We start from the raw sequence: 24923 nt of genomic DNA on the forward strand, positions 1-24923 counted from the left end.
TATATATATTCGATAATGCAGCTTTTACAGTTAAAGGCAACAGTTTCGAGAGCTAAATACCAGACATAATTTGAATTTTATTTTTTTGCATCAGCTTTACTGATTTTACGATCAATATATTTATCATATATATATCATATATATTTATCATATATCATTTCACGATCATATATATTTATATAATTTATCAATTGACTCATGAATAATAAATCACGATAAGATGCTTTAATAGCTTCCGATAATAATACACTCCAGCAATAAAAATTACACAATCTTCTTAATGACTTCTTCTCTTTGTTCCTTGCCTTGAAAAGTTTTTTGTTATTGCCAGGTTATTTATCTTTTTAACACCTAAGAGAGCTGGAAGCAATTCACTGCACCAATCTCAGGCATCAGCGATGAATGGTAGTCAATTTATGTAGAATCACGTGCCTTTGCGATTTAAAAAAAACGAAAATACGAAGTTGTAATATAACTTCTTAAATATTTATCTTATCGATTTTTATTTTATATGATTCAATTCAGCATGAAATACATTCCATCGGAATATGAAACCTTACATGCTCATGTTGCCTCTAGATACCAATATAAAATTTGTACATAAATAGGAGAAAAAAAATACTTTTTATACATAAACACTCTTGTAATTTTTGATTTTTCTGTTCTATTTACTCGTATTTAGGCTCGTTCAATTCTGCGTGAAAAAATATGTAGTTTGCATGAGCAGGGACAAATACCAATGGTACTTTTTGTATAGAAATTACTTACAATTTCTAAACTGTTAATCTCATGAACTGTGGTGGCACAGGAGATGGAGCATCCGCCTCAGTGAGGTGAACCGGGTTCCTATCCCACGATGGCTGGTCGATACGAATTCAGCTCCCGGCTCTCACTAACCATAGTGCAGACGTAAAATATCATCTCGGATCAAGGGCGGAGCCCCCTAGACGTCAGACTAACCAAGGGAGTTTTTCGTGGTTTATCTCTCTGTGTAATGCAAATGCGGTTTAGTTCCATAAGAAAGTCCTGCACGAAAGTAAAATCTCTCCCAATACTTGATACTGGAATTTCCTTGTTTTCTGGATTGGGTTCAAAATTACAAGGCTACGGAGTTGAACATTGGTAGTCGTAAACACAAAAATTGAGACGTTTGCTCAACGACGGTAATAAAATAAGATAAAATCCGATTGGCTTCATTCAAGAAAGCGTAAAAAAATACATAGGAAACAATGTTTCACTTGCCTGGCTCTTTCCTCCTCAAACCACTACCATTTCCTTCCAAAAAGTGGAAAGTGCGCAGAGAAGAGTAGAGGTGTTTTTAAGCATCAATTCTAACAATATAACATAGATTTTTAGAAAGAAAAAAAAACTTTTCTTTTAATATCCCCCCCCCAGCCNCCCCCCCCCCCCCAAAAAAAAAGTCTGTTTTTATAAGGCAGTACGTGACATTTTGAAAAGTTACCCTGGAAAATGTTTATTTTGGTCTTGTTTATTCTACGACATTAATTTATTTCTCCAAGTCTTTTAATATCGAAGATCTCTGTGGTTGAAATATTCAAGTGACAATCTCCGAGTGATTTTAGAGCGGAAGAGTTCATATGGAACTATATTTATACAGAAATAAATTATCGACAAGCAATCTTAGTCAATTAAAATGCCAAGTATGCGAATAAGTAGATTTCACAAAATCAAATATTTATGCGCTCACTACAAAGACATAGTTGTTGTTGTAGTTCATTTACGTCACACTAGAGCTGCACAATGGGCTATTGGCGACGGTCTGGGAAACATCCCTGAGGATTATCCGAAGACATGCCATCACAATTTTGATTCTCTGCAGAGGGGATGGCACCTCCGTTTCGGTAGCCCGACGACCTGCACGTGAAGTCGAGCACTTTACTGTAGAACAGTTTAACGAGGACCAATACCGAACACCCTCGGTTCCTACGCAGACTGTTTCAAGTGGTCACCCACCCGCACTCTGACCACAGCCATACAAAGGCATAGATAGATATCGTTGATCACATCTTAGACTAATTTTACGATCGATTGCTGTATGGTGACAGGATCATAAAAACCTCAAACTCAAAAAGCGTTCTCTTTTCCCTGTCCTCTTTATTAGCTTGATCTCTATTCAAAAGATTTTAAATCGTTAAATTTGAGATTATCACCTTCAATATTTGGTAAAATCTTTCTGAATGCCATCTGCTTACTAGTTTATTTAAAAAATAGCGAATCGTTAAATTCGAGATTATATCCCTGAATATTTAGTAGAACTTTTTTTAGTGCCACCTCTCTACTAGTTTATTCTCTATAAAAGATCGAATCCCAACCCATTTTGACCTAGCGTCATAGGAATTGTGAGAATTCTTCTGATTTGAAAAAAAAAACTATTTCAACATCAAGCAAATGTTTCTTATTATTTTCAAAAACCAAGTAATAGCTAACGGAAGAAAATATAGTCATTTACTTAAAATAAAATAATCACTTTTTATAGGAGCTTTTTTGTGCCATGGTATTTAAAAAAAACAGGTTTCAATCGGAAATTATCTCCTTGAAAAGTTAGAAAATTCTTCTTTAATGCCATTTAACGCCAAAACGGAATTTTAAATATTTCGAACTGAAAAAAGAATATTCTATTCAGATTAAAAGCATTATGCAGTTATAACTTAAGATAAGTAAACAATAGGGTTCAAAAACCGTGAATATTTTTAATGAAAATTAATTTAATTATTATCACGATGATATCTAACTTATTAACTTATTTCTTTTCAGTGGTATGGCTGTTCACAACGGCAATGTTTCATTTATTCAAAAAAGAAACATTATTTGCTGTTTGGCTTGGGTTTACACCTTTCATAAATCTGAACAAACCAGAAGCTGTTGAGGTAATGCTTACAGTTGCAGGGAGGTATGAATTTGTGAAATATCTATTGAAATGAAACAAAGCTAGAATTTCAAAGCTTTGTCTAAATCAAGAGATGGGTAAAAATTTCGAGCCATTGTGTTTGCGAGCTTAAGCCTTGCACTTTTAATTTATTAAATTGTAAGAAAAATTTAACTGCTGAATATGTTTGTTTGGCCCATTCGTTAAGGCATTTGCCTTCCACCTGTTTAGTTCTAGGTTCTATCATACCTGGTTATAGTTTACCTAATTATCTTTTTTTAACTAAAGTTGGTTTTAATATAAAATTTTTAAAAAAATATTTTTTAAATAAATTTATACGGTTGGTTTTATTTCAATAACAATTTCACGGAATAATACTCTTTTCGTTAAAGATCTAATAGGCAATTTATGCCTAAGATTAAGATTAAACTATGCTTTCTGGAAGGAAGAAATTGCGTATGATTTCTGATCGATTGCGAAACATTTTAAATGATAAGATCACTTCCTCGAGAAACTTTTCTAGATTTTGATTAAAAAAAAATTTCTTTTATTTAAATGTGACTATTTTTACTTCATTGATGTCAATTTCGCATCGCATTCAAATCTGGCATAATAGATTTGTCTACAACGCTTCGGCGATGATCTTAAAGCCCGTAAAATGATTTCGTGGGGGATTTTCTTCACCTCTTCTCTAATAGCTCTTTGAAGGCCTCTCAATGTAGAAATTCTTCGCTTATTCAGTTTGTTTTTCAGATGTCCCCATAAGAAATACTGGCACGGTGCAGCATCAGGACTGTTTGGAATCCATTGCTCTGGTCTCAGGAATTGCACTTGCTGATCTGCTATGAATTTCTGGGTGACCTTAGATGCATGCGATGGATTCCTGATGGAATACAGCATCACCATTAGGGTACAATCTGCAGTATAATCCTTAAGAAAGGGCTTTAATATCTCAGAATATATTTTGGTCCCAGGTTTCACAAACCGAGATTTGGTCACACCATGGGTGGATATGCCCATCCAAACCATTACGCCTTTGGGATGAGGCACCATGGTTGATGGTGTCAAGTCTCGCCTGTTCTGCCTACTGCTAAGATATTGAACTTTAGATTTAGCATTAGTATCAGATAGATAGATCCAAGCTTCATCAGTTGTAATGAACTTTAATCATCTGTCCTTACGGAGAAGCTTGTAGAGGGACCATGAACGTTGCCTCCTAATCTGCACCCATCTCTCACTTAAATGATGACATTTAGGTTCTTTATGGCATTTTTTCTTCAACTTTTGTTTTAGTTGATAGCTTACAACTTTCTGACTCACGTTAAGAGCTCTAGTCATGCTTGCCTGTGTTGGTGGATCTGGTTTTGATGTCATCTTATTAAGCTTCTGCAAATCTGATTTTTTTCAATTTGTTTGGCCGTCCACTTCTTTTTGGTTTTGCATTATTTTACATCGATCCGAGTTTTGAATTCTTGATGCGACTGACATGGCTGAGTGAAATCACAATACATTTCTTTTTTAAATTGGTTAGTATAATCTTGTGGCTCCATCGAAGTTCTAAAAATGCTTGTACTTGACCAATTAGCTTTTTGTCAAATTTCTTCAAAGACATTTTTGCGATTTTATGAAATAGTATTGCAATTGAAAGTCTAATAGCAGAGCTTTAGATCAGTATGCTATATATGTGAAAAGGTTTTAAAACTTTAGTGGTAGATAACCACAAAAGTGATCCCTATACTTTTTTGTTACCCTGTAGTTAATGTACGTCGCACTAGAGATGCACAATGGGCTATTGGCGACGGTCTGGGAAACATCCTTGAGGATGATCCGAAGACAAGGCATCACAATTTTGATCCTCTGCAGAGAGGATGGCTCCCCTGCTTCGGCAGCCCGACGACCTGCACACGAAGTAGTGCACTTTACGGTAGAACAGTTTAACGAGGACCCATACAGCGCACCCTCGCTCCCTACGCAGACTGATCCAAGTGGTCACCCACCCGCACACTGACCGCAGCCTGTGATGCTTGATTTCGGTGATCTGCTGGGAGCCGTGTCTTTACGATCAGTTCACTGCGGGATTTTTGCAGGTGTGAAAAAAAAGACATGTTGACCAACTTTAACTGTATCTGGTGTAACTTAACTGTATCTGGTTAACTCTGCTGTAACGGTGTAACCTAACTAATGTTACCACCAGCTGCAATTCTTAATTTTTCCCCATACCTCTCATCAGGAGATATTTTATATAGAGTTTTTCTAGACTAGTAGGACAATTCAGAACAATTTGATAGCGACTATAGCGAGCCCTTTCCGAAATTTTGACATGCGGACACATAGCCCATTTCGAAGGATCGTAGAAGTGGAGTTAAATATTTTGCAATATAATTCAGCCAAAAAAAAGTGTGTGAAGTTTTATTTTTCGAAGAGTTTTGAATGAATAAAATAAGCTCAAGATCATTCAGGTCAATACATAAACTATCCGACTTTCGTCAAACAGCGGAAATATTTTCATAGCTTCATTAAAAAGTCTCTAAAACTACAAAAACAATTGTTTCTATTAAATTAAAATTAAACGCTTTTTGAAACAATGTACACGCTTTATTTAATTCATTAACTACCTTTACAGACTGATTTTATTTACTGTGGAATTTATTTTTTATTACTATTATTAGTTTATGATTTTCAATGTTATGATATTAATTATAAATAATAAATTTCTTTTTTAAAATGTTAAAATCGTAGGAAGTTTTAAGTGGAACAAAAGCGAATGAAAAGTCTTGGATTTATGATTTTGTGCATTGCTGGTTAGGAACAGGTCTTTTAACTAGGTAACTGTCTAGTATATTAATATTATATACAGGGTAACAAAAAAATATAGGGATCATTTTTGAATGTTTTTATTTTCAAAATTTATTACATAAATTCAGCGATGCTACTCAATATGTCGACCTCATGCATAATAGATTTGTCTACAATGCTGCGCCATGATTTTAAAGCCCGCAGAATGATTTCCTGGGGTTTTTTCTTCACCTCTTCTCTAATAGCTCTTTAAAGGCCTCTCAATGTAAAAATTCTTCGCTTATTCAGTTTGTTTTTCAGATGTCCCCATAGGAAATAGTCGAATGGTGCAGCATCAGGACTGTTTGGAATCCATTGTTCTGGTCTGAGGAATTGCACTTGTTGATCTGTTAGGAATTTCTGGTTGACCTTAGATGCATGCGATGGGGCAGAGTCCTGATGGAACACAACATTACCATTAGGGCACAATCTGCAGTAATCATCCTTAAGAAAGGGCTTTAATATCTTCTGTATGTAATACTCAGAATTTATTTTGCCCCCAGGTTTCACAAACCAAGGTTTGGTCACACCATAGGCGGATATACCCATCCAAACCATTACGCCTTTGGGATGAGGCACCGTGGCTGATGGTGTCAAGTCTCGCTTGTTCTACCCACGACTAAGATATTGAACTTTAGATTTAGCATTGGTATCAGATAGATGGATCCAAGCTTCATCAGTTGTAATGAACTTTCGCCATCTGTCCTTACGGAGAAGCTTGTAGAGGGGCTATAAGCGATGCCTCCTAATCTGCACCGATCTCCCACTTAAATGATGATATTTAGGTTTTTTATGGCCTCTTTTCTTCAACTTTTGCTTTAGTTGATAGCTTACAACTTGCTGGCTCACGTTAAGAGCTTTAGTCATGCTTGCCTGTGTTGGTGGATCCGGTTTTGATGTCATCTCATCAAGCTTCTGCAAATCTGATTTCTTTGCTTGGCCGTCCACTTCTTTTTGGTTTTGCATTACTTTGCATCGATCCGAGTTTTGAATTCTTGATGCGACTGATATGGCTGAGTGAAATTGTAATACCTTTCTTTTTAAAATGGGTTTGTATAATCTTGTGGGTCCATCGAAGTTCTAAAAATGCTTGTACTTTGCCAATTAGCTTTTTGTCAAATTTCTTCAAAGGCATTTTTGTGATTTTATGAAATAGTATTGCAATTGAAAGTCTAATAGCAGAGCTTTAGATCAGTATGCTATATATGTAAAAAGGTTTCAAAACTTTAGTGGTAGATAACCACAAAAGTGATCCTTATACTTTTTTGTTACCTTGTATTTATAACTTCTCATATTAATATAACCCATGCGGAGAGTTCTCGGAAAACCTCCCTGAATATATAACTAACAATATTTGTAAAATATGAATACATAGTAACCCATATAATAAAAATTATTACAACAGAATTGATAATTAAGTGAATTTTTCTACACTTTTTCTATAAAGGAAAAAAAAAATAAATGGCAATTTGAGTTAAGCAAGTTTTAATGCTCCGAGGAATAATTTCTTCAAGGAAAATATTATCTTCACTTATTTAAGGATGCGAATTTCGCCAAAAGCAATACTATTAATGCGGCATTCAAACCATGCATATTATATTGTTAAAAACAAGTATTAAAAAAGTATAAAGACAAGTATTAAAAAAAGTATAATCGTATCAAAAATTTAATATCTTAAAATTAGAAAAATCCATCTTAAAATTAATCGTATAATAAGCATATTTGAGAACTTTTTCCAAACAGAATGAATTCGTAAATCTTTATGAGCCTAAAAATACAAAATTGAAGTAATTTTTCAATTGTGTGAAAATTAGATCAAAAATTGGAAAGCAGAAGTTATTCTTTTTCACAAAACAGTGACTTTTCTCCATGATGTTGCTCTGTGCTATTTTCATTATTTCCTTATGTCTCATTTGAAAAAGTTTCGTAGATGGTGTTGGTTAAAAATATATAAAACTAAACCACACTGACAAGAATTTCTTTTCCACCCAGAACAGATATTTTTTTTCTCCAATGCCCACCTGGGTTGACATTTCGTGAATTCAGGTGTATATAAGATAAAGTTGAATGACAAGGAATTTAATTAATATGCAATACAGTAAATAAGCGAAGAGATATTTTATAAAAGCATTTAATGAAAAATAATAACATCGAAATATATGTTTTTGCGAAGCGTTCTATTTACATATCTGAATGTTGCCACCTTTTTATATGAAAGTTAAACTATTCTCTGCTGTAATAAAATTAAACTTATGCGAACCTTACATGTATTATGACAGATTTCTGGGCTACTATTTCAGGGGCACCTTATTAGGTGGGTCAACGTTGCACCCACAGTAAGGACAGATAGTACAGAAAATGAAAGAATATCCATGCGCCTTGTCCAGGATTCGAACCCAGAACCTTTTTGATGCAAAGTCAGTTCCGTGACTCTTACACAATCGCTTCTCACACTATTGTATTGATATATTTTGGTTTGGCTATTTTGATACAATATTAAAAAGCACTCCTTTTTATGGCTATAATCGCGTGAGTTGATGAAGATATTATATCTTTTTTCCCCCAGATTTTTATAATTTTTCTTAAAATTTTTTTTTCGCTTTTTTCATTATTCTGTAATTTTCCCATGTTTTCTATACATTTTGAACTTTTTTTTCTATGAGTTCTATATACTTATAGCTTATGCGCAGTAAATGAAACTTATTGATTTTCTTAATTTTCTTCGTTTTTTTATTTTTTTCGCTTCGTCCTTTTTGTATTTATTTTCAACATGATATTTACTTTTTAATTGGAAGATTATCATAAAATATCTCCTTTCTTACTCTATTTTTTTTAAATTATTATTTTGTTACAAACTAAAAAAAATATTCTCCGAAGTAAATAATCACGTGCTAAAATTCATTCATTTCTCTAATTTTTTTACACTAATTTTGTATTTTATTTCAGTTACGGTGAGAAATGGAAATCAAGACGAAAGTTGTTGACACCAGCGTTTCATTTTGAAATTCTGAAAGATTTCTTACCAGTTATCAATGAAAAATCGATGCTTTTGGTAAAAATATTCGAAAAAGAGGTTTACAAGGACTACACGAGTATTTTGCCGCCAATAACACTTTGCAGTTTGGATATAATTTGCGGTGAGAAAAATACACAAGGTGACACTACGAAATGAATAAAGTAAAATTACTTTAACAAAGCACAATGATGGGTACAGAAATGGACAGCAGATTTTTGCCCATTTCTTTACCTTTATTTGATTTATTCACGTTGTTTTGTTTTATTTATGCAAAGTGCAAAATATACCTTATACTTACTTGAATTCCCTGCTAAATGTTTAAATTTAATTTCAAGATTTAATTTATTTTATGTTTTAAAAAAGACCATTATAAAAGATCTTAGGAATAAAATATTGTTATTAATAATATCTTAATGATTTGATATATTCTACACGTCTTTCTTAGCTCCAACAAGAGCTAAATCCTGGAGATTGGTTTTCAAGAGATGATCCTCCCTTACACTTGAAGTTTAAAATTGAAATGTTTCGTTATGATATGTCCTGATCTTTGTTCTTTCTATATATCTCATAAGTGTTTTTTGATGATAAGTTATCCTTAAAAACTATATCTGTTCCATTATCGGAATATGAATTCAATACCCAATTTAAATTTCAATTGCGAATTCTGCGTCTAACCATGATTCGCAGTGTAATTTAATTGGATACTTGCGAGTGACGTCACGCGTGTCTGACGAACCTGATTGGCTCCTGAATCGACAAATGTTATGTTATACCTACGATGGCATCATTGTAGGTATAACTAGAGCCCCTGAATTAGACTATAGTAGCCTTAGGTATAACATAACATTTGTCGATTCAGGAGCCAATCAGGTTCGTCAAACACGAGTGATGTCACTTACAGGTATCCAATTAAATCTTATTTACATCATATAATAAGGCATAATCACGTCACTTTTTCTCCTGTTGCAAGTACTCAATTACGGTTTTTAGTGCTGTCTGATTACGACTTCAATATTCGATTAGTTTTCAGTTTATACAGAGTGATTTATATTTTTAGTGTTTCCTGGTATGCATCGTGATTTTAGAAAACAGCAAACATCATGGTGTTCTTGAAGAAATTTTATGACATAAAAAAGATAAATGACTTAAAATTATTATTACTTGCTACTCCAGTATTAATGATAAACATGATTACATCTGTAACCGCTTACAACAAATTTTCATGACATAAAAAGACAAATGACGTAATATTATTATTAAAATTATTATTGCTAGTTACTGCTGCTTTAATGATAAACAAGATGACATACATCCAAAATTATCTATTTTTTAAAATCTTATTTTACTTTTTATGTTTTAGAAACAACGCTTGGTATTAACTTAAATTGCCAAGAAAATAAAGATTCAGAGTATGTCCAGGCAGTTAAAAAGTAAGTTTTTAATTTTTCCTCATATTAATAATGATAATATTTACATTTAAACATGGTTTTATATACAAACAAGGTGTTTAAAGACAAGTCCTTTGCGGTAGATTAATTTGCTGTAGTAGTCTGCAAGTCTAAAGAAATTTTAATGTAATTTTTAAAGAAAAAATTTTTTGGAATAAAAGAGTGCAGAATTTTCCTGCGCTTATACTTGAATAAACACGATTGTTTAAAGTAAAAAAGTAAAGGTCTGAATATTTTTACCCAGATAAAATTAGTTGCTTAAGTAAGGAAAATAACTGTCGTGATTTTAGTTCCTTTAAAAAATAGTTAACTGAACTTTAAAATCTAACATAAATTGATCCCTAAAAATAAAATTACAAATATTTTTAACTATTTGCTTTCGTCTCCTTGCATATAATGCATAATAATGTATAATTTTACTCCATATGCAAAATATAGGGGACTTTGTCCTCAGCTTCAATAACCAATTTCTGCGACTCGGAATATTTTTGACTGCTTGACGGCAAAATGCAAGATTGAAATTAAAAATTATTCTTATAATATGTCCTAAAAACTTGAGAGAATTATTTAGAACAAATTTTAGAGCATATATGGAACCCCTGATTTATGTCCTGATTCAATTGAAATATAGTTTACACCATAGTTATTCTTAGTAAAAATTTCAAAATCATCCTCAAAATTTTCTTTTTTGATTCTCATCTAATTTTTGGTAACTAAAAGCACACGTTAAATACTTTTTGCTAAAGAGATTGCATAGCGATAGCGAGAAAAGAAAAGTCTTATAGCTATTCTAAGTTGTTATTTTGTATTAATTAACTTTATAAAAGTACGTATAATTTTTAAAGTATGCCTCAACAATTGATATTAAACGTTTACCAAATATTTTTGTAATAAAATTTTTTACATTTTATAATAACATATGCGATCACTTTATTTTATGTTAGTTATGTTAGAACAAACAATTTCATTTTTAAGCATTTAATTTCGAGTAACTAAAATAAAATTAAGAAGAAAACAATTTTGTATAATCAAAATTAAAAATATATTAAAAACCGAAAATAATCGAAAAAAAAATTCCTGATAAATACACCTAAATATAAGAGATAATCAATTTACCGGTAAATGTCGCTACAATTCTTATGAGTTATATGCTAATGGCAGCTAAAAACATTTGGATTTTTTTTTGCTCATTAATAATTTTTATGTTTTTCTGACAAATCACTATGTGTAAAATGGTAAGAAAACAATGACCTTTTCAAAATTTTTAGAAATTGTAAGAAAAAGTAATCTATTTTAGATATATGAGCTTTTCATACATTAAAATGAAGTGCGTTATCCTCTGTACTTAATCTTACTTGTAAATTGTTTATTTATGTTTAGCATATATGTCTCCTACCCCTGTGATGACAGAATTATATTTGAAATCTTTCAACTCTTCTAGTGTGTCTGATGAATTAACCAAAAGAATAACAAGCGTTATTAGCTGGTATGATTTTACATTTTTCCTAACCAAAGGAAGAAGTATCAGAAAAGATTTGACTTTATTACATAGTTTCACTATGTCTGTAAGTTATCAATAGAAAGTAATAATCTTGACTTAAAACCATATAATATCAATGCTTTTATTTTTGAATGAATTTCGAGCATAAGGATTACTGAAGTGATTTATAAATTATTTCTTTTAATGTGGATTGTTTAAAATTAAATTTGTCTTTTGGGCAATCGAGATTTTAATTCATGTGCACATTTTATTGATATAATCTCTTTCGTGTCATAATCCTTTCTTGGCAAAAACTAAGGCAGAATGCCAAATAGAAAAAAAATGCTGAAAATAGTAAATTAAAATAATTTTCTTATTGAAAATAATGCATTTACAGAGAACTATTATTTCATTCAGTTCAATTACTGTGTTATAAAAAAGGGATAAAATAGTAATTACATAAACGCATGACCTAATATGGTCAAGTACCCAGTCCCATTTTTAGGACTCAATATTTTACATATTTATTGCCGTAGTGAAAATGCCAGGCCAGACGACGTGGAAAGCATTGAGCTGTTACCCCTTTTATAAAACTTCCACATCACTATCAACGAAGAAACTCGACAGATTTAACGTGAATCTAGCAGCGTATACATACCGATTTATTTGTCAGCTGCCAGGATCGAACTTATTACCCCAGCTTCAGCCGACTCCGTCATCGAGGTGCTCAAACAACAGTTAAAATAACTATGTAATTATTTATCTTAATTATGTAAGGCAAATGGGTTGATGTTTTAATCTAATTTACTCCTATATTTTAATTTGAGACTCATGGAACCTCATACAGTTTTCGTAGACCCTTTCATTTTGCGTACAGAATGCAAATTATTTAGATATTATGTATCCAGTCCATATCTAAACAAAACACCATTTTATCCGAAGTCTTTTGCATTTATTTACAACTGACGAGTATATTAATAATTGGAAGTAACAACTACAGCATTTGTTAATTCTGATTGTTATATATAAAAATACTATCTGAGTAATTAAACTAATTCGATGAAAGCATCATCAGTGAGAGAATATTTTTTTTTTTACATTTGTTATTGAAACATATTAAGAATGAAAGAAATTGTGGCCTGTTGTAGCGGGGTGAGAATATTCATAAAAATAATATCCATAGCGAAATAGTTTTGCATAAGTTTCTGCAGTGGGAGAGTGAATAATGTTATAATGTTTTTCTAATTTCAGTGACATCATAAAAAAAAAAAAAAACTGTTTAGGATACCAACTGCTGATTGACAAAAAAAATAGTAATATAGTTTTAGAATTGCCAGTTTCTGTTGTTGGACTAATACCAATGAAGCCGTTGCTGTAGTTAATCATAAGACAATACTGGAATAATTGCGGAACAATCATACCAATGTTGTTTTAGCAGAATTGAACAAGATTCAAATTGGTCAGTTATTATACTATTGGACAGAAAATAAAAAAACATGCTAATAAATTTTTAAGAATTGTTACTTCTGAGAAATGTCAATGATTATATTTAGAATATAGCAATGTATGATGCCAGACATGTATTAGACTATTCAAAAAAATATATTTTGCATATTATTGAGAAATGACATGAAGTTATTACCCCTTGGAAGAAAATGCTCATTAGTCCATCTAAATTTATCAAGTGAGATATTTCTTACTGTTAGTTAATAACAATGTTACTCCATTGTTGTATTTTCTTTTTCCAACTATTTCTTCCTTTTATTCTTTGTTTCTTCTTTTCAGTTTTTCTTTCTTTAAATTTTTTCTTTCTATTCTCTCTTTCTTTCAATTTTTTCCTTCTATTCTTTATTTCTTTCATTTTAATTCTTTCTATTCTTTAATTCTTTTTTCTGTTTCTTTCTTATTATGTTTTTACAGAAAAAGTATTATGTGTTGTGGGGACAGTAGTTATCGACAATGCCAACATTCATCTATGAATGGCATATTTCTTACTGTTAGTTAATAACAATTTTACTTCATTGTTGTATTTTCTTTTTTTAATCATTTCTTCTTTTTATTCTTTGTTTCTTTTTCTTTTAGTTTTTCTTTCTTTCAATTTTTTCTTTCAATTATTTCCTTCTTTCAATTTTTTCCTTCCATTCTTTATTTCTTACAATTTTCTTCTTTCTATTCTTTAATTCTCTTTTCTGTTTTTTTCTTATTATGTTTTTAGTGGGAAGAGTAGTTATCGACAATGTCAGCCTTCATCTATGAATGGCATATTTCTTACTGTTAGTTAATAACAATGTTACTTCATTGTTGTATTTTCTTTTTTTTTGACTATTTCTTCCTTTTATTCCTTGTTTCTTTTTCTTGCAGCTTTTTTTTCTTTCAATTTTTTCTTTCTATTCTCTCTTTCTTTCAATTTTTCTTTCTATTCTTTATTTCTTACATTCTATTCCTTAATTCTTTTTTCTGTTTCTTTCTTATGTTTTTACAAAAAAGCATTATGTGTTGTAAGGAGATTAGTTATCGACAATGTCAGCCTTTATCTATGAATAGGCATCCCACCATAGAGCCGAGTCAACGTGCCTTATATACCAGTGAATTGGAATTACATTTTTGCAGTGGTAGATACACTACAGTACAACCCCACCAGAACTATATCTGTGATAAAATTCGACGAACGGATACCACTAGTTGATTCATTTTTGTTTTGTGAGAAGCCAGAAGAGCTGTATTAAGATCACCGCACTTTTTTAGTGCTGATCGGGTGAGCTGTATTAAGTTCACGGTCGTGGTCGCTCCTGTGTTGCCTATAGCAGTCGAGTGTACACGTTGTGTGTGATTGGTCGGATTTTATCGAGATTGTGAAGCAACAGCGTCAGGAGGACAATGTCTCAGTTACAAGCAGCAAGTCAAATGTGAAATGTAGACCCTCCATCGAAATAGGCGTGCTCAAATCGTAGTGAGGGTTTCTGCCTCAGTAGGCGTGTTCACATCACGTAAGAAGGTCACCAATGTGGGGATAGCAGTTATCGACAATTTCAACTTACATCTATAAAAAGGTACCCCGACATAGAATCGAGTAAACATATCTTATATACTAGTGAATTGGAATTACATTTTTGTAGTGGTAGATACACTACTCGTGTTAATAATATTAAGCAGTAACTTGAATTACAGTGATTTATATGAGATTTCGCTTATTCATTAGGTTATTCAAGAAAGAAAGAAAGATATGTTGAGAGGGGAAATTGAAGGAAGAGATAGAAAGAGGAAACCTTTAATGGATCTATTGCTGCAGCACCACATCGAAACAAAAGAACTTACAGAAAAAGACATCAGAGAAGAAGTCGATACTTTTGCATTTGAGGTATATGGGTGAATACAACAATTGTTATTTTTTCTTTCAGTACACATTTATTTTCTTAAAATACACCGTAATTCCTTTTACACAAACTGCAATCTTCCTTTACTAGTAAATATCAGTTGTTGCTACATACAGGGTATTCTGAAAAAAAAATGTTTTAATAAATTTCGTACACATAGTGTTAAATACGTAGAGTACTTATAGTTTAAAATAAAATAAAATTGCACATTATTTGTAGTAAATTATATTTAAGAAAAAAAAAGGAATTCAAAGCTCAACCAATCAAAGATTTAAAACAGTCACATATTTACACCTAAAAAATAATCATTACACACGGAGAAAAAAATTACAGTACTGAAGCAAACTTACAGTACTGAATAGTAATGACATTTCTTGAAAAAAAAAACTTGATTGTTTTCTTTAAAACTATGTAAAAGGGCGTAAGAAAATATTTCCACATGGTCATCTTTCAACGAATATTCTTTTATGTATTTTTTATTTCGCTAAATGTGGATGGAAAAAATTCTGCTTGTAAAATACTTCTTCGTCTAGCATGTCGATGGCTTTAATAACAGCCACTCACTCACTTCAGACGTAAGACCGACATCTTTTTTTTCTCTTCTCAAGTACTTGAATAAAACGAGCATTGAAACAGAAATAACTACAAATATAGAAACGTGCACATAACAAATATAGAAATTGAAATATTTTAGACTATAAAAACTGAAAAAGAATAATTATGATATTTTATTTCATTCCTGCTTATTTCGAATCTAACCTAAACATTAAAAATGATCATTACTAAATATATCATGTCAAGTATGAAATCATAAAAATTTTTACATTTATAAATTAAATACACTTAATGAACCGGATCAAACTATGGTAAAAAGTACTTGCGTCCTAATTATCGATACTTTTTAATATGAAATTCATTTTTGTAGTAGAATTTTGCGGAACGAAAAATCTGATGCACTGCAATTTTACTGTAATGTTTATTGTAAAATAACTGAATCATTCTATTTAACCTTACTGCAAAAATAGGGTTTAAAGTTTTACAAAAAAAATGAATTTTACGGATGCTGCAAGAGTGTCAGCACTTTTTACTGCAATTTTATCAGGAATTTTTTTCAGTGTGCATGGATGAATTCAAAACTAGCATTATTTCTTTTTAAGGGTCATGACACAACATCTTTAGCTATGACTTGGGCTCTCTACTTTATTGGCCTCTATAAAGATGTACAAGCAAAAATTCACGAGGAACTAGATCAAATATTTGGCGATGACAAAGAGAGGCCAGTTACAGCAGAAGACCTGAAATATTTAAAATATTTGGAGTGTGTACTAAAGGTAAAATAGATTAAGTTATATTAATAACAGTCATGGTGGCTCAAGGGATAAAGCGTCAGCCTTCCAACGAGGTGAACTGGGTTCGAATCCCAGCGATGTCTGGGCGATACGAATTAAGCACCCAGCTCTCACCAAAATGGTACTGTGGTAAAATACCTTCAGTAGTAGAAGGATCATGAGTTAGACTTTCCTTGCCATCCCGCTAATCGTGGGAGGCCTTCGTGGTTTTCTTATCCATGTAATGAAAGTAACGGGTTAGTTCCACCAAAAAGTTCTCCAAAAAGGCAAATTTCATCTAATACTTGATCCTGGAGTTAAATCTGGAAAGGAATTATTTTCGGTTTTTGTTCACGTTACATATATAAGTTGTTTCGTAATCCTCATGCTTAATGGAAATTTTTGGAATTTTTGCCAAAAATGAAGTTAAAGTACTACGCGCTGTCGTTCGCATGTTGATATTCAGGCAATGAAAAAAAAATTTAAAACGCTACTGAAAATTGTCGAATCATTAGTGATAAAGGGGCAAAGAAAACTTCAAAACCAATTTCATTGATATAAAATTTAAAAATGAATCTGAATTCGATTTTCCTTAAACATTTGTTTGTTTGTTTTTTCACTTAAATATCAATCTGTAGTTCTTGGCGTGTTTATTTTTTAAATTCATAATAGGCAATGGTTCAAAAAATGTACATTATAGGTGGCCGTTGGGGATGATTCTGAATAAAATATAATTAAATAGATTATTTTATGTTATAACCGTCATTGAACAGCCAACAAAATTTTGGATCTACGACTACTAATGTTCAACTCCATAGACTTGCAATTTTGAACGCAATCCAGAAGACAAGCGAACTCCTATATAAAGTATTGGGAGAAATTTACCTTCGTGGAGGACTTTTTGATGGAACTAACCCGCATTTGCGTTACATGGAGAAAAAGTTTACGAGAACCTCCCACGGATAGCCTGATGGCAAAGGGACTCTAACCCACGATCCGTCTCTACCACTGAGGATATTTCACGTCAACACTGTGGACAGTGCAAGCTTAATGCTGATTTGTATCGACCAGCCATCGCTGGCATTCGAGCCCGGTTCACCTTGTAGGAAGGCGAACGCTCTATCCTCTGAGCCACTGCTGCTCTCACATAGATAATTAAAATAATTACATTGATGTCTACATTTACTACATGTTTTTGGCAGGAATCTTTGAGACTCAATCCATCTGTTCCTGTTATTGGACGCAAAGCAGATAAGGACATGGCGATTTGTAAGTTACATAATTTTTTAATATTCTTTATGTAATTTATTTTAAGTTTTCATTGCCTTTTTTTCTATTGCTTTTGTTCACAAAATCAGCTCATATTCTTTAGAATTTTTTAAGATATTTGCGTTGCTTTCCTTCGAGTGATATGTCAATTGAAACTTATGTGTTTTAAAAAAAATTCAAAGCATGCAAGTTAGTTTTGATTTTGCCCCTTTTTTTATACAGAGAATACCTCTTATTTTTGAAATTTTTTAAAGAAATTTGCATTGCTGTTATTCTAGTGATAAGTCTATTGAAATTTATGTGTCTTATAATCATTTAAAGCCTATAAGTTCGTTATGATTTTACCCTATTATTTCTTTTCTTACAGACAATCTTATTCTTTGATTTGTTTTTTAAAAAAATGCCTGTTTATCATTCTGAAGAGAATTCTATTAAAATTTATTTGATTTTAAAAATCATTCAAATCACAAAAGTTCGTTTTGATTTCATACTATTATTTCCTTTCTTACGGAGAAATGCTCCTATTCTTTGCATTTTTTAAAGCAACTTGTATTGCTGTTATTCTAGTTATAATTCTATTCAAATTTATATGTTTTAAAAATCATTCAAAGCACAAAAGTTCGTTTCGATTTTAGTATTTTCTCTAAAGTTAAATTTTGTGCTGCACATTTTCTGAGGATAAAAAAATTTCTGCCTTCCAAATTTCTGGGGATAAAATTTTTTTTTGTTCTTATCAAGAGGGTAATATGTTATTATCGGTTCTGTGAGAATGGGGCTGTCTTTTCTTCATAGGCAGTTATAATTTCCGAAATTCATTTAAGCAAACTATTTTTTTATATTTAATTTTGTTATCACAGCTTAATTTCTCTTTTTCATGTTAGAACAGGAAAATAATGATCACATACGTGCGTAAGTTTTCGATGTTAATGTAATTGTAAGTGAATGCGAAAATAGTTATCTTTCTAGTATTTTGTGATATCTTTTATTTATTGTTATTGGTAAATAGCGGTAGAAATAAAAAGAGTAAAAATGACTCATCAAGTAGGTGAGTTTGAAGCCGGCTAAGTGCTTCTGAGAGAAGCATTTCGAGGACGTTTACTTCCTGTGCACTTAACATAACAAAAAATGTCCTCTGAATAAAACTTTTTCCTTATCAATTATTCATTGACACCATCTCGAAGAAAAGTAATAAAATGTATTGTTATCTGCTCTGAATTGTAACACTGTAAATTTAAATAATATGTATGTCATGGGCAATGCAAATAATTGGGCATTGCTTATAATGCCCAGGAAATTTAAAAAGTGCCCAACAGGATATGACAAAATGATAAATTATGTTGCAATTATTACATTGCCCGGTCATTATGTATAATGCTAAAAGTCAAGTGGGCAATTTGTGTCACACACAGCCACAGGGTGTCTTGGGATATTCATCCACTTTTAGATGCACCTGGATAATTTTTTTCTTCTTCAAATTTTTTCCCGCACATGCGCTGTATAAAGCAACTACTTCAATTACTCTTATCTGGCGCAGTTTTTATTATTTTTTTTTTAATTTTAAAGCAATAATTTCGGTATCAGTTTAAAATTGATAGGAACGCTTTGTTTAATTTTTTTTTAAATATTTAAGCTATAGCAAAAGTGGCACTAGACCTAGTATATATTTCGGACATTTACCAAAGGTCTAGTCAAACTAGGTCTGGTTAAGTGCCATTGCCCGGTATATCCTACACTGATGTTTTTTTAAGGTCAAGTGCTAGTGCCCGGTATACCCTACACTGATATTTTTTAAGGTTCAGTGCCACTGCCCGGTATGCCCTACACTGATGTTTTTTTAAGGTCAAGTGCCACTGCCCGGTATACCCTACACTGATATTTTTTTAAAGTCAAGTGCCATTGCCCGGTATATATTTGCCCGATACTCCAAACACTGATGTTTGTTCTAATCTATCGTCAGTAAGTATTAAAATATCGAATAAATGTAATTATATCCACGAATAAATTAGTATCAAATTGGATGTAATAAATATTTCGGACATTCACCAAAGCGACTAATTTGATTGTCAACATTCACCGGTGAACATTGGCCAGCCAGAATCACACCACACGCACGTGGCTGTCCCATTGCTGTCAATTAATCAAAGTGACCAAAGAAATAATAGCGATATTTATAATGACCGGGCAATGTGAGAAATTATCGTAAAGTAATTCAAATTTATCAAATTGCCGAATTTTAATGGTCATTATTCATAATAACTAAGCATTATGAATACTGACCTAAATAATTACATTGCCCGTAACATATACATTGTTCCGAAATTCATTTATAATGTTAATAATTATCTGTTAAGTATAGTAGAACGTCATGACGTATTTATCTTGTTCCTATTTGAGAACAGGTGCTTCTTTATGTGTTTATGAATGTAGCAATCTCTTTTAGCCATTTCTTATCGCCAGACATAAGTTATTGTTGAGATAAGGAACAGAAATCAAATGTGGGAGTATCACTTCATAATGACTTTTGATTGTAGCTATCGAGACATCTTTTATATCATAACTGTTGTTTTTAATAAAAATGAAGCTCATTTTATAAATTAATTATTTGACATCCAAGAAGTTTCGTTGAAAAAAATCATGGAGATATGGGTTAAATTTAATTTTCGTCTCAAATTTTACCAATATTTGTTTGCAGTTAAGTTCTTATCCAATTTTTAAGAAAATAAATATATATTAAAATTAATTTCGCATATAGTTGAGTATAATAAATGGGATTGTAGGTTTGAAAAAGATGTATTTATTAAAATATGCAATATGCGTTTGATTTAAAGGCTTCTGTCGTCATGTAATTCGAAATTTAAGTCAACAATTTCAGGATTATAAGTTATATATTTTTTCATTTATCCCCTTCAGACCCAAAGTACCCATTAGGAAATACAGGGAACCAACAACCTAGGAAAATTAATGAGTGGTAACGAAATTTTCCCTACACGGCTTAAAAAATCATAATGTTATCTTCCATTTATTTTCATAAAGTCAGTTTTCAAATTTTCACACCACTATAAACAAAAGGAAAATATTTTTAGCAGATTTGAATACTTCAAAGTATGTATATTTTTTATAATTTAACTACCACTACAAAAAAATTTCCAGATCATGCTTTGGACGCACTATATCTGGTCTGATGAGGATAATTATTGAAATAGAGCACATTACGCTCTAAGCTATTTGTGNTATTTAATTAGAATTAAAGATTCCGAATTCGAAAATTCCACTTTACTAAATAATTAAATATATCAGCTTTAAATAATTTAATTTTATTCAAGTCTTAACACAAGCTTATCATTGGTTTATTGTATTTATTTTTTTTAAATGTAAATTGATCATTTACAATGCCTTGCTTAAGTAGTCAACTTAGACAATTGGTCAAATTATAGAGGAAATATGTGGTTGCTTTTTAAAATATCTTTTCTTATATCCTGATATTATATTAATGTTCATATATTTCTTACATATAATCCGTGACATAAAAATAAACTGAAAAGCATGACTTTTGTTTTAACAAGACTTTAAATTTTCATCAAGCTATCTTAAAAATAACCATTAATTACCAGATTGGACTATAATTTGTTACACAACTTAAATATTAAGCTTGAAATAAAATAAATAATATGTAAGTTTAAAAAAACAAATAATACTATTTGTTGATGATGCGTGTAAGACTTGATTATAAATAATTTCTTAAAATATTATTATTCAAGAATATATGTGCATTTAGAAAGCTTAATAGTGCTTTATGCATTACAATATTTTGAGCGTAGTTTTGATATATACTTACATGACAAAATCCATGAATGGATTTTACAAATGATCAACTCAGACAGAGGTTTAAGTTAGCTTTTAATTTATTTTCAATGATACAGTGAAATTCTAATATCTAATATAATGATACAGAAAATTTCTCCGAAAAAGTTTTTTTTTTCTGGTCATCTTATGTAGAGACTAGAAAAACACTTAGACAAAATTTACCTATTTCATAGGTCAACATACAAGAAAGACAAGTCGTCAGGTTTCGCAGATTTGAACCTTTTATTATGCAAGATAAATCCGGTTCTTGATAAAGTAGGTCGATTTGGGATGGTGGTCAACTTACAAGGATGGTTAACTTAAACAACTGGTCAGTTTACAAGTATGATCAATTAGATAGGTTTAAGGATTAACTATACTACAGTTGATACAAACTGAACATAAATTGAAACAACATTATTTTTCACGTTACAGTTATAAAATTTTGAAATTTCCTATCATATTTGGAATATTTCTCAGAGCAGTTGCCTTAAAAAAATTCAATTGAAACACTGTAAAAAATTTCGGATTAAATTTCAGCAAAAAGTACCGGCACTTTGGGTGCATTATCCGTAAAATCCGTATTTTTTTTTTACCATAATTTCATTTTACCGTAAAATGCATTTTTACTGTCAAATATTATACCGCGATTTTTACCGTAGTATTTATTTCATTCGAGTGAATCAGTGGCTTTACGGTAATTATTAATGTAAAAAGTACTTAACATCAGATTTTTTATTCCGCAACATGTTCCAGTAAAAATAAATTTTACGGTAAAAATTACCGCCACCCTGGGTGCCGGTGATTTTTAATTTTACTTTTTACCGTAATTTAATCCGGAATTTCTTGTAGTGAAGAAGTTCTTTCACCATAGAAATATACTGAGATTTAAGAAATTTTTACTTCTTGTTATATCTTTAAAAAAAACTACATAATTTGTAATAGGGTTAATACATAAATCTAAACTATTTTTTATCATCTGTTTCATTTTACTAGCTTCTCCTTTCCTTTTCCCCTTTGGATTCCGCTCAATATTTAAAATGATTGCAACTGACACTGCTAATCATAGAAATTTATAATACAGGTGGTTATCCCATACCTAAGGGTGCATCCCTCATTATATGCCCATACATGATGCACAGAAATGAAGAATTTTTTCCCAACCCAGAAGTATTCGATCCAGATCGTTTTACTCCAGAAAATTCTGCTCATCGCCATCCATACGCGTACATTCCTTTTTCTGCTGGGTCACGAAATTGTATAGGTATGTATTACCATTTAAGTAAATATATCAGCCAATTACAAGCGAAGTTAAAATGATATTTACTACACTATTAAATAACTCTGTAATCGTCAAGTTGATTGACATTCGTAGTAAATATGATGCTTGCAATTAATATAACAAATGTAATACATACATAATCCTTATGCTATATAGTTATTATTTGTAATTGTCGTTCGATATTGCTAGTATTCCCGGTTACAATTCTTAAATTATGATTGCATATTACCGATTAAAACTGAAGTTGGCAATTATGGTTTCTTTTAGTCACGGTTAGAAGACCGGCCTGTGTAGGGATTAGAGAATTGGCTTTGTATCAGAAAGGTTCTGGGTTTGAATCCCGGGCAAGGCATGGATGTTTTTTCATGCTCTGTACTATCTGTCCTTACTGAGGAAGCAACGTTGGTCCACCTATAAAAAAACATGACGTAAACATGTAACATGGGGCCACTAAAGGAGAGTGGCCAGCAAATCCGCCCTTCAGATGCCTGTATGATGAAAGGTTTTTCCCCAGATGAGCATTGGAACAATAAAACGTAATCACGGTTACAATTATAGTTATAGTCCTTGTATTCCATAGCATTGTACTCAACTCATGTAATCAATTACATTTTGCCAATCTGTAAAAACTAAAATAGCAACTTGTCGATGCTATTATATAAATTAACTATTTTTTTTAATTTACAAACAGTATAGGAAGTTAATGAATAATAATAAATTATAGAATAATAATAATGTATAGAATAATAATAATGCATAGAATAATAATAAATTATGGAATAATGATATATTATTCAAATTAAGTTAATGTGACATGTTCTTCTTGGGTTATTTTTTATTATTGACGGAACATAAAGAACTAAAAATAATATTTACAGTTATTAGTTTTACATCCTTATCAGTTAGTTTAATTTAGAGACATACTTTATAAGAGTTTAATGTAAAGGAATATCATTTCATTAATTATATTTGTTATTGCTATTCCAGGTCAAAGATTTGCTATGATAGAAGAAAAAATAGTTGTAGCAAACATCTTGAGAAATTATTCTTTAGAATCTTTGGACCCTAGAGACAAGGTCTTAAGCACTCTTGAACTTATTTTGCGACCTCTGGAGGAAGTAAGAATAAAGTTAAGACGTCGATAAAAGTGCTTGGAATTTGCATTGTTACTGTGTATAGAATGAACCATATAGCAACTAATAAATTTTCTTCTTTCTCTATAATGACTCAAATTTAATGTAATTCAGTTTAGAATCCAAGGTTGTGAAAACAGAAAGTTATCCTTCGGCAGGGTACTAGACAAAAGTTAAAGTACCAAAATTTTCGCCGAAATTAAGGATTGATATTTTAAAGCTTTCTTTACCAAAACGTTTGAGTACCTTAAATCTAAGATAAACTATGATTTTAAATGAAATGTATTATCTCACAGTAAAAATATTGCTTCGACTTTAAAATGGACGGAAAGCAGAATACTATAGATTTTATATATATATAAAAAATAAAAAAAAAACTATCTAATATTGCGTGATTTTCCTACCTACAAGAAATTTACTAAAAATCAATGAATAATTCTCAACTTATGGATATTATGAGTCCACGCAATCAAGAATTGGAATTACTTTTTAAGTCGTATTTTATTTTTGTTTTATGGCCGATGTTGAACAGCTTACTTGATTCTGAATTGTTCAACTCCAAAGCCTTGTAAATTTGAATTCAACTCAGAAGGCAAGAGAACTCCTGAGATCAAACATTAGAGGAAACTAGCTTTTGTAGAAGACTTTTAAATAGGACAAATCCTCATTTGCGTTATATGGAGATGAAAACCACAAAAACCTGCAGCGGGTAGCCCAGTTGCAATAGGATTCTAACACATGATCCGTCTGCCATTGAGGATATTTTGCGTCAACACTGTGGTCAGTGGGAGCCAGGAGCAGAATTCGTATCAACCGGACACCGCTGAGATTCAAACCTAGGTCACCTTCTTGGGAGGTAATCGCTCTATATACTGAGCCACTGTGGCTCACCAACAACGTATTAAAAAAATAAACTAATAGCGCTTTTCATAGTAACAGTTTGAGCCATTTTAATTATTCGCTTAGAGGGTACTGTAAAGATTCACACAACTTAACAGCCATGAATAACTGTTATGATCTTATAACAG

At 31.4% G+C, this 24923-nt stretch overlaps 1 protein-coding gene across 3 annotated transcripts in view; it reads left to right on the top strand.

Annotated features, from left to right (window-relative positions):
* The window catches only part of LOC107443469 (cytochrome P450 4V2), a 27922-nt gene extending 3946 nt beyond the window's left edge, over positions 1-23976 (top strand). For 2 of the 3 annotated variants that reach the window (XM_043039900.2, XM_071179647.1), the window contains exons 2-11: positions 2776-2888; positions 5627-5712; positions 8669-8859; positions 10099-10168; positions 11628-11751; positions 14866-15024; positions 16198-16371; positions 17571-17637; positions 22565-22744; positions 23750-23976. In XM_043039900.2, coding sequence (XP_042895834.1) covers positions 2776-2888; positions 5627-5712; positions 8669-8859; positions 10099-10168; positions 11628-11751; positions 14866-15024; positions 16198-16371; positions 17571-17637; positions 22565-22744; positions 23750-23907 — 1322 coding nt within the window. In that variant the 3' untranslated portion in view covers positions 23908-23976. Of the gene's footprint in view, positions 1-2775; positions 2912-5626; positions 5713-8668; positions 8860-10098; positions 10169-11627; positions 11752-14865; positions 15025-16197; positions 16372-17570; positions 17638-22564; positions 22745-23749 lie in introns of all 3 variants that reach the window. The other variant, XM_043039901.2, reaches the window with a different exon arrangement.
* Positions 23977-24923: the final 947 nt, after the last annotated feature.

The sequence above is a fragment of the Parasteatoda tepidariorum genome, chromosome 4, assembly GCF_043381705.1.
Source record: "Parasteatoda tepidariorum isolate YZ-2023 chromosome 4, CAS_Ptep_4.0, whole genome shotgun sequence".
In the NCBI taxonomy this organism is placed as follows: Eukaryota; Metazoa; Arthropoda; class Arachnida; order Araneae; family Theridiidae; genus Parasteatoda; species Parasteatoda tepidariorum.